General features: G+C 35.4%; 2 protein-coding genes across 8 annotated transcripts in view; one reads left to right on the top strand and one right to left on the bottom strand.

Annotated features, from left to right (window-relative positions):
- Nucleotides 1-15781, top strand: part of GSDME (gasdermin E) — a 103886-nt gene extending 88105 nt beyond the window's left edge. Inside the window, exon 11 of the mRNA XM_082398459.1 lies at nucleotides 10088-15781. The gene's annotated coding sequence lies outside the window, so the exon portion shown is untranslated. The remainder of the gene's footprint in view (nucleotides 1-10087) is intronic.
- PALS2 (protein associated with LIN7 2, MAGUK p55 family member) overlaps nucleotides 8692-15781 on the bottom strand; it is a 111445-nt gene continuing 104355 nt past the window's right edge. For all 7 annotated transcript variants that reach the window (XM_082398402.1, XM_082398403.1, XM_082398406.1 and 4 more), the window contains one exon: nucleotides 8692-9913. In XM_082398402.1, coding sequence (XP_082254528.1) covers nucleotides 9737-9913 — 177 coding nt within the window. In that variant the 3' untranslated portion in view covers nucleotides 8692-9736. The remainder of the gene's footprint in view (nucleotides 9914-15781) is intronic.

The raw sequence follows: 15781 nt of genomic DNA, 5'->3' as shown, positions 1-15781 counted from the left end.
CAAGGCCAAAGAAATAAAAGCAAACATAAGCAAATGGGACCGAGTTAAACTTAAAAGCTTTTGCACAGCAAATGAAACCATCGACAAAACAAAAAGGCAGCCTATGGAATGGGAGAAAATATTTGCAAATGAGGCTGCCAACAAGGGGTTAATATCCAAACTATACAAACAGCTCATACAACTCAATCATAGAAAAAAAATCCAATCAAAAAATGGACAGAAGACTTGAATAGATATTTTCCCAAAGAAGACATAGGGATGGCCAACAGGCACATGAAAAGATGCTCAACACTGCTAATTATTAGAAAAATGCAAATCAAACCCACAATGAAGTATCACCTCAAACTGGTCAGAATGGCTGTTATCAAAAAGCCTACAATAACAAATGTTGGAGAGGATGTGGAGAAAAGGGAACCTTTGTATACTGCTGGTGGGAATGTAAATCACTGCAGCCACTATGGAAAACCGTATGGAGGTTCCTCAAAAACTAAAAATAGAACTAACGTGATCCAGCAATCCCACTATCTGGAAAAAATGAAACCATTAATTTGAAAAGATACATGCACCCCAATGTTCATAGCATCATTACTTACAATAGCGAAGAACATGGAAGCAACCCAAGTCCCCATCAACAGATGACTGCATTAAGAAGATGTGGTGTACAGACGGAGAGATATACCAGGTTCTTGGATTGGAAGAATCAATATTGTGAAAATGACTATACTACCCAAAGCAATCTACAGATTCAATGCAATCCCTATCAAATTACCAGTGGCATTTTTTACAGAACTAGAACAAAAAAATCTTAAAATTTGTATGGAGACACAAAAGACCCCGAATAGCCAAAGCAGTCTTGAGGGAAAAAAACGGAGCTGGAGGAATCAGACTCCCTGACTTCAGACTATACTACGAAGCTACAGTAATCAAGACAATATGGTACTGGCACAAAAACAGAAACACAGATCGATGGAACAGGATAGAAAGCCCAGAAATAAACCCATGCTCCTATGGTCAACTAATCTATGACAAAGGAGGCAAGGATATACAATGGAGAAAAGACAGTCTCTTCAATAAGTGGTGCTGGGAAAACTGGACAGCCACATGTAAAAGAATAAAATTAGAACACTCCCTAACACCATACACAAAAATAAACTCAAAATGGATTACAGACCTAAATGTAAGACCAGACACTGTAAAACTCTTAGAGGAAAACATAGGAAGAACACTCTTTGACATAAATCACAGCAAGATCTTTTTTGATCCACCTCCTAGAGTAATGGAAATAAAACCAAAAATAAACAAATGGGACCTAATGAAACTTCAAAGCTTTTGCAAAGCAAAGGAAACCATAAACAAGATGGAAAGACAATCCTCAGAATGGGAGAAAATATTTGCAAACAAGGCAACGGACAAAGGATTAATCTCCAAAATATATCAACAGCTCATGCAGCTCAATATTAAAGAAACAAACAACCCAATCCAAAAATGGGCAGAAGACCTAAATAGACATTTCTCCAAAGAAGACATACAGATGGCCAAGAAGCACATGAAAAGCTGCTCAACATCCTAATTATTAGAGAAATGCAAATCAAAACTACAACGAGGTAGAATGAGGTGCCTCACACCAGGGAGAATGGCCATCATCCGAAAATCTACAGACAACAAATGCTGGAGAGGGTGTGGAGAAAAGGAACCCTCTTGCATTGTTGGTGGGAATGTAAATTGATACAGCCACTATGGAGAACAGTATGGAGGTTCCTTAAAAACTAAAAATAGAATTACCATATGACCCAGCAATCCCACTACTGGGCATATACCCAGAGAAAACCATAACTCAAAAAGACACAATGTTCATTGCAGCACTACTTACAATAGCCAGGTCATGGAAGCAACCTAAATGCCCATCGACAGACAAATGGATAAAGAAGAAGTGGTACATATATACAATGGAATATTATTCAGCCATAAAAAGGAATGAAATTGGGTCATTTGTTGAGACGTGGATGGAGCTAGAGACTGTCAAACAGAGTGAAGTAAGTCAGAAAGAGAAAAACAAATATCGTATATTAACGCATATATGTGGAACCTAGAAAAATGGTACAGATGAACCGGTTTGCAGAGACACAGATGTAGAGAACAAACGTATGGACACCAAGGAGGGAAAGCAGCGGGGGGTGGTGGTGGTGGTGTGATGAATTGGGAGGTTGGGATTGACATGTATACGCTGATGTGTATAAAATAGATAACTAATAAGAACCTGCTGTATAAAAAAAATAAATAAAATTCACAAATTCAAAAAAAAAGATGTATATATATATATATATATAATGGAGTATTACTCAGCTATAAAAAAGAATGAAATACTGCCATTTGCAACAATGTGGATGGACCTAGAGAGTATTATGCCTAGTGAAATAAAGACAAATGCTATATGGTATCACTTACATGTGGAATCTAAAAAATAATACCAATGAATGTATATACAAAACAGAAACAGGCTCACAGACATAGGAAACAAACTTGTGGTTACTAAAAGGGAGACGGGAGGGGGGAGGGACAAATTAGGGATATGAGATTAACAGATAGAAACTACTATATGTAAAATAGATAAGCAGTGAGGATTTACTGTATGGCATAGTGAATTATACCCATTATCTTGTAATAACCTATAATGGAATATAATTTGTAAAAATACAGAATCACTATGCTGTACACTTGAAACTAACAATATTGTAAAGCAGCTATACTTCAATTAAAAGACTAATGCTTTCAGAAATACCAGAAATACACTAGACTAGCAATTTCTGAAGTATGAGGTATAGAAACCTGGAAACTAGCTTGGGAAAGAGTTGCCAAAGTACCTTTTCTGGAAACAGGCTTCCTGCACTCACCCACATTCACGCCTCCATCCCTTGGCCAGTCTGGTGGGTCCACCTCCCTTTCTCACCGCAGGCTTCAGGGCTGAGGTGTGTGCCACAGCAGGCATTGTCTTTCCCACCAGGGTTTCTCTTTCTTGGCTAGCTGGGAAATGGTCCTAGTATTCCATGCCATCTAAGCTTAGAGGTCTTTTCTTGATCCTGTATTTTAACCTTCCCTGTCTCTGGAAATCTTTCCTTGAGGAAGTCGTCTTTGAAAGCCACGGAATCTTTGGGCTGGGATAGATGAAACAATAATTAGGATTTCCTTGTGAAAAAAGGGAGGCAGGTGAAAAATTGATCTATTTTGGTGGGGAAATCTAAAATAACATTAGAGGCTTTTAACAAAGACTATTAGCATTTAAAAGAAATTGGTGAAGCTAATCTGATACTCTCTGTATTTTATTATCTCCAAGCCTTAGTTCTACCTATAAATGAAACACTACATTTTCCCAATATTAAATATTTATTTCTTTACATATACAAAAATATTTTACCAGGAGTATGCAATCTCACAGATTGGACATTTCAGTAACTTTCATTTTGGACAACATATGGAAATATGTGAAAAAAAATTATAGGGACAGTTTCTGAGAAATCAATACTTAACTGTACTGCAGGAAAATTTTATTTATACAAGGACAGCAATAATGTTTCTTTTATACAGGAACTAGTAATACAGTTACTTGGAAAGCAGTAGCAATTAATTTTACTTTTAAACTTTTTCACCAGAAACTTACTTTGGCAGCTTGTTCAGCTTTGATTTTTTGGTTGCTAACAAGCATTTTGCCCTCCATTAAAAAACAAACAAAAACAAAAAAGGTCTCTTCTACAATCATTTCAAAGACCAGAGGTTAAAAGGAGCATGCATATGTGTTCAAAATAAATATATACCAAGAGAGATGGAAAAAAAGTCCCTCAAAGTCTTCACATCAAATTCTCATCATGGGCTCTAACAGAGCTAACATAACGTGGAAATTATACCAGCTGCTGAACCCCAGTGCTCATTCTTCTATAGCAAAATCCAAGACACCACTTTCTTAAAAATCAATGTTACTGAAAAAACAGCAGTCAGCAGCTGTTTTTTAAAGTGGACACACAGCCAAAGGAAATATGTATCTTGTATTTCAGTTACAGATGGAGATCAGCTATTCCTCAAATCAGGTTTTACTGAAAAGACTAAGGCATCTCTCAGTTGGACCATGTTTACCAGAACAAGGTTTATGTCTCCAAAGTAAGGTTACTCATACCACTGCCTGCCTCTCCTATTTAAGAGTAAGATGAGAACCACACATTTTAACTGGTAATGACTTCTGGGTTAGTAATACATAGCAGAGGAGTTTCCCTCGTCCTCCAAGCTCCCAGGCCACCTGGACTGATGTGAGGAAGGTCAAATTTCAGGCATGGCTTGTCATATTTGTATGTTTCTACCCCTGGCATGCTGTTGCTGAAGTGCAGTAAAGACATCTATCTCCAACTTTTAAAATAAGACCTTTTGGCTTCTACTCTGTGGTAGTGACAATACCTGTTCAATGGGACTCAAGACAAGTTTGCAAGCATTGAGGAATTTAATCTGTCAAGTTGTAAGTGACATTTACATTACCTGTAGATGTGTTCATTCAGTTTGTGCTGGAGATTAGAAAACAGTAAAAGCTGGTAGGGAAAAAAAAAATTGTCACTTCTGACCGACTTTGGCATGTGGAGGCAAGTCAGATTTATCATAGCACTACAGTATCAGCCAATGGCCCTGAAGCAATTAGAGAACACTCCTAAAATGCATTCATGTTGGATTCAAGGTCCCCTAACTGGACCTAACTGAATGTGTTTCCCCTCTTAAAGAAACAGATGCCTTTTAAACTTACACTAAACAATAGGGCTGCAGTGATAAACTTCAGGCATAAGGTAGGGCAGCTTTAAGGGGCAAACATCAGAGTGTCTTCGGATGCTTACTTAAATTGTGGATTGCCTACTTAAATTTTGTTTGACTTGTGAGTGGTCAAGGTCGCAAGGATTTGCTAAAGGTTTGGACTTAGAGTAGGATTCTGAACTCAAGACCTCCTGACCAGGACCACTAAGAGAGCAGAACACATCCTCTTCTAGGCTGGAACTATCAATGCATCCTCAGAGCTGTTTTAAAACTGAAGGTAGAATTTCTGAATGGTGTGCACCAATCACTGTGTTACCTCCAAAAGAGGTACATTTTAAAAGAACTAAAAGATAAGCAACCTCAGGGTGAGTGAATAAACAGATCAAGTAGCTTAATAAGGATTTTCCAATTTAGCATTTACCACATCAGAGTTATAAATTACTTCTTGTAATTTAAGGTGAAGACAAATATTAAGTTAGCCTTATTTAACAAGTGTAATGTTAAAACTAAAGGGAGATATAAATTTTATCAAAGGCCACATGGTCAGGAGTCAGAATTAGGATCTCAGCCAGCAGAAGTACACTAGCTCTATTTTTATCAAAAGAGAGACTATTTTAAAGAAAGCAGTACAGTGTATTGCAGAAGTAGTGCAAACCATGCTTTTAAATTCTTACCTTAGAAATGAGATATCATCATTCCTTCACTTTCTAGTGTTTTTAAGGACTCATTTTTGATTCTGTGCATTAAATCATTCCAGGAACACACAAAGTAACATGATAAATTATGGGAAATATTAAAAATGAATAAAACTTGAAGCTAACAAAAATGCAGTTAAAAAATAATCTTACCTTAAAAAAATTACATAATTGTCATCTTCTGCAGATACACAATGTATACGTAAAAACTCATGAACTATTAGTCGACTGTATTCTTAAAAGTTTGTGAATAATATTAACTTGTACTATATACAATAACCCTATTATTTAAAATTCTGAATTTCTCCCAAGAACTCCAAATCCATTACAGATGTTATTACATGAATTCTCACAACAAATCCAATGAAACAAGAGGAGGGCAGGTACCATAATCTCTAAGCCTGAACCATATCACAAACTCATTTGAAGGTTTAAATAAGTATTTCCCAAGAGGCTTCCATCTAGGACTCTATCCTTCTTCCCTAAGGAAACTAAGTTATAATAATTTTCTGAGCTTAATTCCAAATATATTTTTCAGAAAGGGGATTAGTATCTGCCTCAAGGTAAAACAGAACCTATGAAAACAATGTGAAAAAAGTTTCATAATGTCTAAGAATTGGGAGTAATTAAAAATGTAAGAGCACTAGTTATAATTACATGGGTGAACAGATTTAATTTTACTATTCATGTATCTTGGGAGAATTTTACATATTATACACATAGCTATGTGTGTGTGTGTGTATATATATATATATAATATATATATATATAATATATATATATAATATATATATATAATATATATATATAAAATATATATATATTATATATGGTGACTCAAACATTTAAAGAATGACCTGCTATCTATATACATAAAACTTCAGGATTGGTTTTTCCATTTTTAGTATAAAGATTCATTACTATAAAATTATTGGCTCCCTAGCCTGTGATTTCTGGAAAACGGGGTGTTGTTTCAGAAGCCGTGTAAGTACAATGTTAAGTAGATCATTATTTTGACCAATTTGCAAAACTTTTATGTTCAGTGTTTACAAATTTAAAATACTTGTACCTAACTCCATGGCTATCTATCATAAAAATCAACCCCAATTAACTGGATCATGACACTTACTGTTATCCATTAAAATAAATACAAATTTAAATGAATCTTTAAAGCAACAATCATCCTCTACTGTCACTGGGATATTACGGTCAAAGCAGTTAGTATCTGGCCAGTCTATAATGCTACACTAACATATTTTATTGCTAATTTGCATTATTTTCTAAATTTGTGTTAATATCCAATTTGCTCTTTTAAAGAAAACTTGTCCTTATAAGCTATTATATTAAATTTACTAGATTCTAGAATCTAGGGTTCAGGCTACTATTGCTGTACTGGGTTTATGATACGATTTCTACTTTAGAAAGCTATCTTCAGCAATGGTATGGTTAGACTTGGCAAAAGTAAACAAAGTTCTGATGTACTGGATAGTACTTTATTTGATACTATCCAAATATCAAACAGAAATTGAGACTGCATAATCGAGGCATGGCTGTAATAAAAGTAAAATTCTACTTGAGTGCATCACATATATTCTACTACTTAACAGTTAAATGATTTATCCAGGGACATCAACTCTATGGATATGGGGTATTTGTATATTTAAAAATAAAAAATATATATAATATTTAGCTGTATATAAATAGTCATGCCCTGAATGCTGAATGTGGATACTCACCTGTCCACAAGGAATCCTCAGGTGCATTAGTGTACTGGCACATTGTTTCCCAAAAGCATATGCACGTGCATGTATATTTTAACTATTACCAATTGTTCAACATCACTTTAAACTATTTTCTCTTTAGTAAAGCTAATTATCTTAGACCTTTCCTACAAGAGAAGCTCACATTTCGTTGATCACAACTATACTCTCATTGCCTCGGGAGAATCCCAGGGCCTCTGGGACTCCTTGCCCCAGCAGAGCTCTGCTGGTTCCTGCAGACCCAGATGGGACTTGAGTTTCAAGTTCAATGACTCTTTACTGAGATAAACGACCTTTTCTAAATTTATTCTCTTCATCTCTGGCGTCTAGACTGAAATGAAATCAACTGCACTGTTCCATTTTATATTAGGAGGAATCTCATGTTAACTAAGTAGATAGTCATGAATACCATTTATAATAGAAATAATTCCTTTAAGTGTAGACTGTTTTCTAAATAATGTGCATTTTATACCATATGATAAGGCTTAAGATATATATGATGTAAAAATCATCTCTATTGTGTCAGATGGGTAAAATATTTTGTGTATAAACTTCTTGAGCTGCTACCATGATTCCAAAGAGGCTCCACGCAGCAGCATGAAGGCACACCGCAGAAGACAGCACATTTCCTGAGAATGTGGAAATAAAATTTCTCTTAAAGCTTACAGTGTGTTGAGACACTAAGTCATGGGACATCATCTCGACACTGTGCTTTGATTCATGTTGCTTTGAGAAGCCAAGAATTTGATGTAAATATATGTGGTTTAAAAGTTACCAAAGTTATTAAAAGGGTGTGATCCATTCTGCCACCAATTTCCTATCCTAGGACAAAGAACATGAACTTGTGTTCTGGATATGAAATGCTGGATTAAAAAAAACACCTATGGATTTCCAATCTTAACCATATAGCAACTTGGGTGTTCGGTCTCATTGTGAAGAACAGTGTGTGCATGCTGCTTAATGCCAGGTATTTTCTCTTCCCTCTGAGTCCTCCCGGCTGCATTACGTGTGACAGCTTTGGTGAGGGGAAAACAAATTCAGCAGCCAGGTGACTGGTGCCTAACACCAGACAAAGATGACCACCAGTATTTAAGCACCTCACCCTTTAAGTGTGAACACTGTTTATGTGAAAAGCTAGCAGCAATATAAAATATGGCTAACTTAGTTTAATGATGACCTGCATCTCTGAATATGTTTTAGGAAGAATTTATACCATCTAAGAATCCTAGAAGAATATACTAACTGAGATTAATTTTGGAAATTTGTATATGTTAATGCATCTAAAGATGGAGAACTGTTTTCCTAATCATTAAACAAAAAAGTACATTTCCTAACAGAAATGTAAAAAATATATATAATACATTATTTAATATATATTATATAATACATACAATGTACATATTATATAATGTATATATTGTATTGAGATAAAACAGCTGACAGTTATTTCCAAATTTCATAAACTGTTCAATGGATTTGCTTCACAACATAACAAACCGAAAAAATACCCTAATGATCACATCACACTTCAAAAGCACACTGATTGTTCACAACACCCCCCAATTGCAAACTTGGAGGCATTTTTCAGCGTCACAGAAATTTTCAGAGGCGTGATACATTTGCTGACCATATCCTAATAAAAAAACTGTATAAAGCAATACGTTCATTTTTGTCAGTTAAACTTTTACATGTACAAATAAATCAACTTTCAGAGTCATTTTGCTGTAAGGTTTTGCAGGATAAGGCACTCTCTCAGCCGGCACGGCCTTGCTTGCTGTGTACATGTTAACGAAGCATCAGCCCGTCACTGCAATAAATGAGAGTGCAAAGTATTGCTCTTCATTTTTTCACAAGAGAGAGAATGAAGGGAAAAAACTAATATAGCTGCGTAAATTAAAGTGGATAGCCATACATCTCTGTAATAATGAAACTATGTAGCATTGAGCAGACTTCTGATGTCAGTATTGGATGGTAGTAGACTAGCTGTAGCACTGACATTAAAATTCTGCTTCTGTAAGAAATTATACATATTAGGAAAGAAGGCCAATAAACCATTATTTTCTAATAAGAGTAGCTGACCCTTCACTAAATACTGAACTAAATGACAGCTTTACAAAACTATTTCAAGTATTCATTATCACAGTGAAAATGTGAGACCAATGTTAGAGTGAATGATTTGAAAATTCCTTTGATGAAAAAGGCAAGGGTACTAAATCAAAACATATACAAAATGCTTCAACGCATTTCTTTATGTGATATGAATAGAAAGATTATCCATAAAAAGTTAGAAAAATTAAGATAAATTATATATTAGTACACCTTCCCAACCACATTTTCTATAAAAATCCAGAATAGTGTACTGGTACTTCAATCTACACAATAAAAATGCCTGGACTTGGCAGATATCTTCTATCTGTGCATGTATTTTCTCAGTAGAAGGTTGATTTGTTGCAGTCACTTTTTGAAAGTTTTATTTTAATTGTGGACCTTACTGAATCATCAGTAAACCCAGCTGATTGGGACCCACTGTGGCTCCATTCTCAGTTTCTCTATGGCAGTTTGTAGTTTCTCAAAGGCTTTGTCTAGATTGTCATTTACAATGATCAGATCAAAATAGTGGTTGTATGCTCTCTGAATCCGTGCACTTTCATCCACTGTTTTCTTCAAGTCAGAGTCCTGTCAAAGAGTTTTAAAAGGAAAAGTTTACATAATGTATATTTAATGGCTCAAAACCAACTCAAAGTGAAATAAGTAGGTTGGATATTTGTTTGTTGTGATTCTGATACTAATCCTCAAAATCTAATCTATATAGATTGTTAAAAAAGACATTACCATCTGTTCCTATCCTAGTCTTTCCAGCTGGCACTCGTGTTTGAATTTATGAGTATTCTGTGTCTTCTGTTTCACTGATACTAAGGTAAGATTCCTGATTAAAAGACTGCTGACAATATCTTGGGGTGAAATCCAAAGTAATAAAAGAATTCTTGTAGGTGACTGGTCTCTAGCCCAACGGCATCACCCTTTTCAAAATATTTTTATCGTATGGATTCTGTAACTCATGGAACCCAATCTGCAGCGGCTGTTAAGCTCAAAGCCAAATTTGCTGCCTTTCTGTAAGAAAAAGAATCTCAGTAATGTATTTTGAAGGCTGCCTGTCCATGCTCCCCACACCCAACAACACACACACACACTTTTATCTATTTTTTTAGCTAGTACTGTTTATATTTCATAAAATATTTCTAGTCATTTTGGAACAATGTGGGGGAATAAATAAGTAATAGGTTTTGCATGAGCAAGTAAAGCTTTTCATTAAATTGCAAGTGTTTTGAAATTTCATAATGCTTCTACATGTTCTTCAAATACTTACTGAGTTCCTATTAAAGCGTCTACTATGTTTCATAATTTGTGGATATAAAAATGAATAAGAGAGAATGGGCTCCTACCCTCCAGTGGAGGAGACAAATAAAGGGCAAATAAACAAAAAACTGCAAGCTGTAATAACCAGGAACAAAGAACTTTAAGAGATCTACTTTAGATAGAGTGCTTACAAAGACTCTACAAATGAATAAATATTTAAACTGAGTAAATGACATTTAAACTGAGAACTATAGTGGGAGAAAGACCATTCCAGGCAGAGGAAATAGCAATGTAAAGTTCAGGAGGAAAATGGCCCTGATGTGTTTCAGATACTGAAAGACCAAGATGGATGGAGGCTTAGGGAGGGTGGGTAATAAGTTGAGATAGCCCAGGCTAGGTCATGGAGGACCTAGATGCAATGGAAAGACATCTCTGGATTATGATGGTGGCAGAGGAGATGGAAATGACACCAGACTAGAAATATATTTTGGTGATAAAATCATCAGGATTAACTGATGGGCTGGATATGAAAAGTGAGGAATATGAATGAATCAAAAATAGCTCGAGTTTCTAGCTTGAATAAATGGGTGGTTGCAGAAGATGCAGAGTTGAGGGGGTGGGAGTGTGAAAAACACGATATTGGTGAGGGGAAACAAAACATTCTACTTTGTTTGTACATGTTACGTTTAAGATGTCTGTGAGACATCCAAGTGCAGATGTAACATTAAGTAGGTAATGGTTATATAAGTTGGAGCTCTGAGGTCTGGGTTATCTATATATAAATTAGGAATCATCAGCATAACAATGATATGTAAGTTAATGGATTTGGTGAAAACACCTAAAGGAAAGTATATAGAGAGAAATGGGTTCCCAAGTAAGCCTGAGGGATACTAGTACTATAGTTAATATTTTCACTAAGATTTCGAAATCAATTTGAAACAACTAAAATATCTTTTATTATAGATGTAAAAACAGGCCACAATTCAACCTGTAAACAAATCTTACCTAGTACAGTCATTAGAAACTTGTCTTGTTAAAAAAAAAAAAAAAGTTCTTTTTTGACAATAACAATCCTGTAACAATAATGGAGTATACCATATAGATGGAAAAATGAATTAAAAAATCTCTATGTATGGCTCTAGAATGATCTCCAGAATATATTAGTAAGTGAAAAACGCAGGCAGACTATTGTATGTAATAAGCTACCTTTTATGTAAGAAATGGGGGAGGGAGGATACACATACATACTTGCTTATATTAAAAAAAAAATTGTAAAAATGACTACCTATGTGGGTAGGAGGTAATAGAGTAGAGAGGATAGGGAAAAGCTAGATTTTTGTTTGTTTGTTTTTAAGATTTACTTTGGAACTATGAAAATGTATAGAATTATATTACAACAAAATCAAATTCAAATTAAAAAAAAGAGCAATACCTAAAAAGCAAAAGCAAAATGAAACAAATCTGTGTTTCAAGTTGATGCCTTAACCACAGAAAAGAATTATTTTAGCGACTTTAAAATAATTTAATACTTAAGGGATATATCATAAGAACAATTTTTTAAAAAAAGTTTAAGTCTGAAACTTAAAACTTTTCAATAATCATATTGTTAATATTGTTACTCAGAAATTATATATATAGTATGTACTTAGTTTATACATGTAAAGTCAGAAATTATGTTAATGTCATCAGCAACCAAGACTTTCAGCATAGGAGGAAAAATAGATAAACATAGTCCAAGAAGTTAAGTAAAAATGTAAAATGTGAGTTGGAACTATCAAACTGAATTAATGATGTATATTTTCCAAAAGGGGAAAATATATTTCATTCATCTGGCCACTGAGAAGACCTAGAAACAATGACAAACTAAGTTGAATGCACACCTTTAGCATCTATATTATCTCTAAATACCATTTCCCACTAAAAGGAACCAGGGCTTTTGGAAGGCTGGTTCCAGATCTGGGCCGAGAAATGTGTAAGGATAACCTGGAGCAGCTCGTCATACCAGGAAGCACATCAGAGTTTATGGGGTTGTGTTAAAAAGACTCAGAAAACAAGATGAATAGGCTCCTCTTAGCTGAAGACAGGACAATTTAAACATCAGAGAGTAATAGTTGACCTAAGTACACAGAGAGAGAGTATTCCAAGTGACTTTAAAACATAGCGATTTGATTTGACTGTATATACTTAGTGGGATAAACCCTAAGGATAAAGGAGAAAGAGACAGTTCACAGTAATCATACCTGGTAGTATTTGTACACTTATTTTCAGACTGTTGTGTGTGTACTGTGAGATAAATCAAATGAGCAATTATGTGCTATATTCTAACAGTCCCAGTGTTTTTGAGAACTGGGATACTCAGCCTAGGAGAATGGAGTTATATATATGAAAGAGGTTAAATAAAACCCTGTAATCCTGAATTTGATTGGGAAGTATCAATATATGTTCATGATATAGTTTCCTTCAAACATACAAACAGAAAAGCATATAACCAAACTAGTTCTGTCTGCCTAAAAGGTACATTTAGCTAGAAACAATGATCAATCTTGGGACAACGTGCACCCCTAGTATTACGGTCCTAAAATACCATTTACTCTAAAAGGAACCAGAGCTTCTTGGAGAAGTAACTGATTCCTGGCCTGGAATAGAAAATGTACAAGATGAGCCTAGAGCATTTGTCATGTAGCAAGGAAGCTATCTGAGACGATTAGGCTCATGAAATAGGTCTCAAGGGCCAACTTAAATAAGCCCCTGTTGGTCAAAGATGGGGCGATTTGAACATCAATAAGAATAATAATTGCAAAAGAGTAAAACACATCAAGTAAGTTTAAATCCATGTGCTCATGATGAAACTAAAAAAACCACAAACCTTATTTGGTCACCTGTCGCCTCTGGAGACTGTTATGGAACAAACCCATTATTCTGAAAACTGACCCTTAAAGGGGAAGTATCAAGCATTATGTTCTGACTTTCCTATATATACTCTACTTCAGAGTCATCAACTAGTTGATAAGGAAAAGTTATTTAGAAGAATTCTAGTTTATAAATGCAGAACAAATCACAAACTTGGAATACCACCACTTCACAATTCCTAAAAAATTAACTGAGCCAGGCAAAGATCAATAAAAATTGCTAAAATCATTAGGTTAAGAGCTACTGAGAACTTTACAGATCAGGTCCCATTTTTTTCTATGACCCAGTTTTTTTAAACAACTAAGTTAGAAGGTTAAAAGAGAGGGGAGGGAGGCAGTGAAGACTTACAGATTAAAACAGTCTAAAGGGAGAGGTCTGCTTCCAGCTAATATGCAATAACAGATATCAGACTAACACTCCTGCCTGACAACCAAGACAGACCAAATGTATGGAACAACACTTTTTAAGACACTGTGTACATCAGGTAATGGAAGACAGGGGTTCCAGAGAGACAGGAAACAAATGAGGTGAGCCCTATGATTACCCCAGGTTACTGGCTTGAAAGAGTTTCCAGGCTGTTACACAGTGAGGTGGAGCCCAGGAGGACACTACTGGATTCTAAGTTGGGACAGAGCTGAGAGCCCAGGGAGAACAAGGTAGCAGGAGTTTGCAGGACAGAATACTGGCTAGAATAGCAGTATGGAGAGAGAACTCTGAAGATTTGCAAAGGTCCCCCTCCAGCATTCAGCTGAATACCAATCTGTGCACATTACCACTACCCAGGGTCGCCAAAGAACCACCAGAAAGGATGAGAGGTATTCTTTCTGAGCCAGGAATAGTACCGATGCCCACCAGGCAGAACAGAAAACCTCATGTCGCATGGGCCATCTGGGAGAGTGCTCAAATGGGTCTTGCCTCAGTACTGAAGAATAATTGCCCCTAGAATGAGAACTGCTCTGGTTCTACCTAACAAATTTTTTAAGCAAGATCTGAAAGGAACAAACTGTTTCCACGTAACTGCATCCCAGGACAAAGCTCACTATGTCTGGCATCCAATAAAAAATTACCAGGATTGCAAAGAAGCAAGAAAATAAGACCCATAATGAGGAGCAAAGTCATTCAGTCAAAACCAATCCAGAAGTGATGCAAATGTTAGAATTCGTAGACAGTGATATAAAAACATTGATAACTATATTTCAGATATTCATAAAGTTCAGTAGAGACATGGAGCAACCTGAAAAAGAACAAAGAGGATTAAAACCACCTGATCTCAAGGCTTATCACCTATAGTGTGGAAGAGGTAGAAGAACGAGGGAGGGACTCTGAAGGGGCACAAGGAAACTTACGAAGATGAGGGACATGCCTGTTATCTTGACTGCAATAGCTTCATGGGTGTATACATATGCCCAAGCTTATCAAGTTGTATACTTTCAACATGTACAGTTTATTGTATATCAATTATACCTCAAGCTGGGGGAAAAAAAGAGATTTAGAAGACATCAGGTAAATGCAACATGTTAATCTTGCTTGGATCCTGATTTGAACAAACTGTCAAAAAAAAAATGATAAATACTGAGGAAATTCAAATACAGACTGTATATTGATGATATTGAGAAGAAGTTGCTCTTCCTAATGTTTGATGTGCTAATGGTATTATGGTTATGTCCAAAAAGTCTATCTTTTAGAGATAAATACTAAAGTACTTATGGTTGATATGATATCAAAGATTTGCTTCAAAATAATTCATGGTAAGGGAGGAAGTGAAGCGAGGTCTAAATGAAACAAAAATGGCCATGTGTTATTGAAGCTAAGTGATGGGTACTTAGGAGTTCATTTCTTCCCTCTTTTGTACATATTTAAAATTTTCCATAACATGAGAAAAGAGAGGAAGAACAAGAGAAAAAGACATGTAACAACTAAAAGTCAGAACACCTAAGTCTACCAATAGTAAACCTTATGATGAACATACTTGTTTTTGGTCTTGGGGACCAGTTTCCACATTAGTAAAATGAGGGAGTTAGATTAATATGCACTTTTTAACATTGGTCCATTTCATTTACATAGGGGGAGTAAACTTTTGTTTTAAAATAGAGTGAACAATGGTTTCTAAGTAAAAGCAATACTGTTCCAAATCCTAACTACATCTAGGGAACAAATTTTTATTCTCCAATACCTTATACAGTGTGTTTATTTCATAAATATGGATAGAATTAAACATGCCCAAAAGAAAAAGGAAAAGTTTTAGGAGGAAAATAGTACTGTTAGCCTGAAAAGAAC

This window comes from Balaenoptera borealis, assembly GCF_965194805.1.
Source record: "Balaenoptera borealis genome assembly, chromosome: 7".
In the NCBI taxonomy this organism is placed as follows: domain Eukaryota; kingdom Metazoa; phylum Chordata; class Mammalia; order Artiodactyla; family Balaenopteridae; genus Balaenoptera; species Balaenoptera borealis.
Note: the sequence above shows the minus strand (reverse complement) of the source record. Positions and strands in the feature narration are given on the sequence as shown.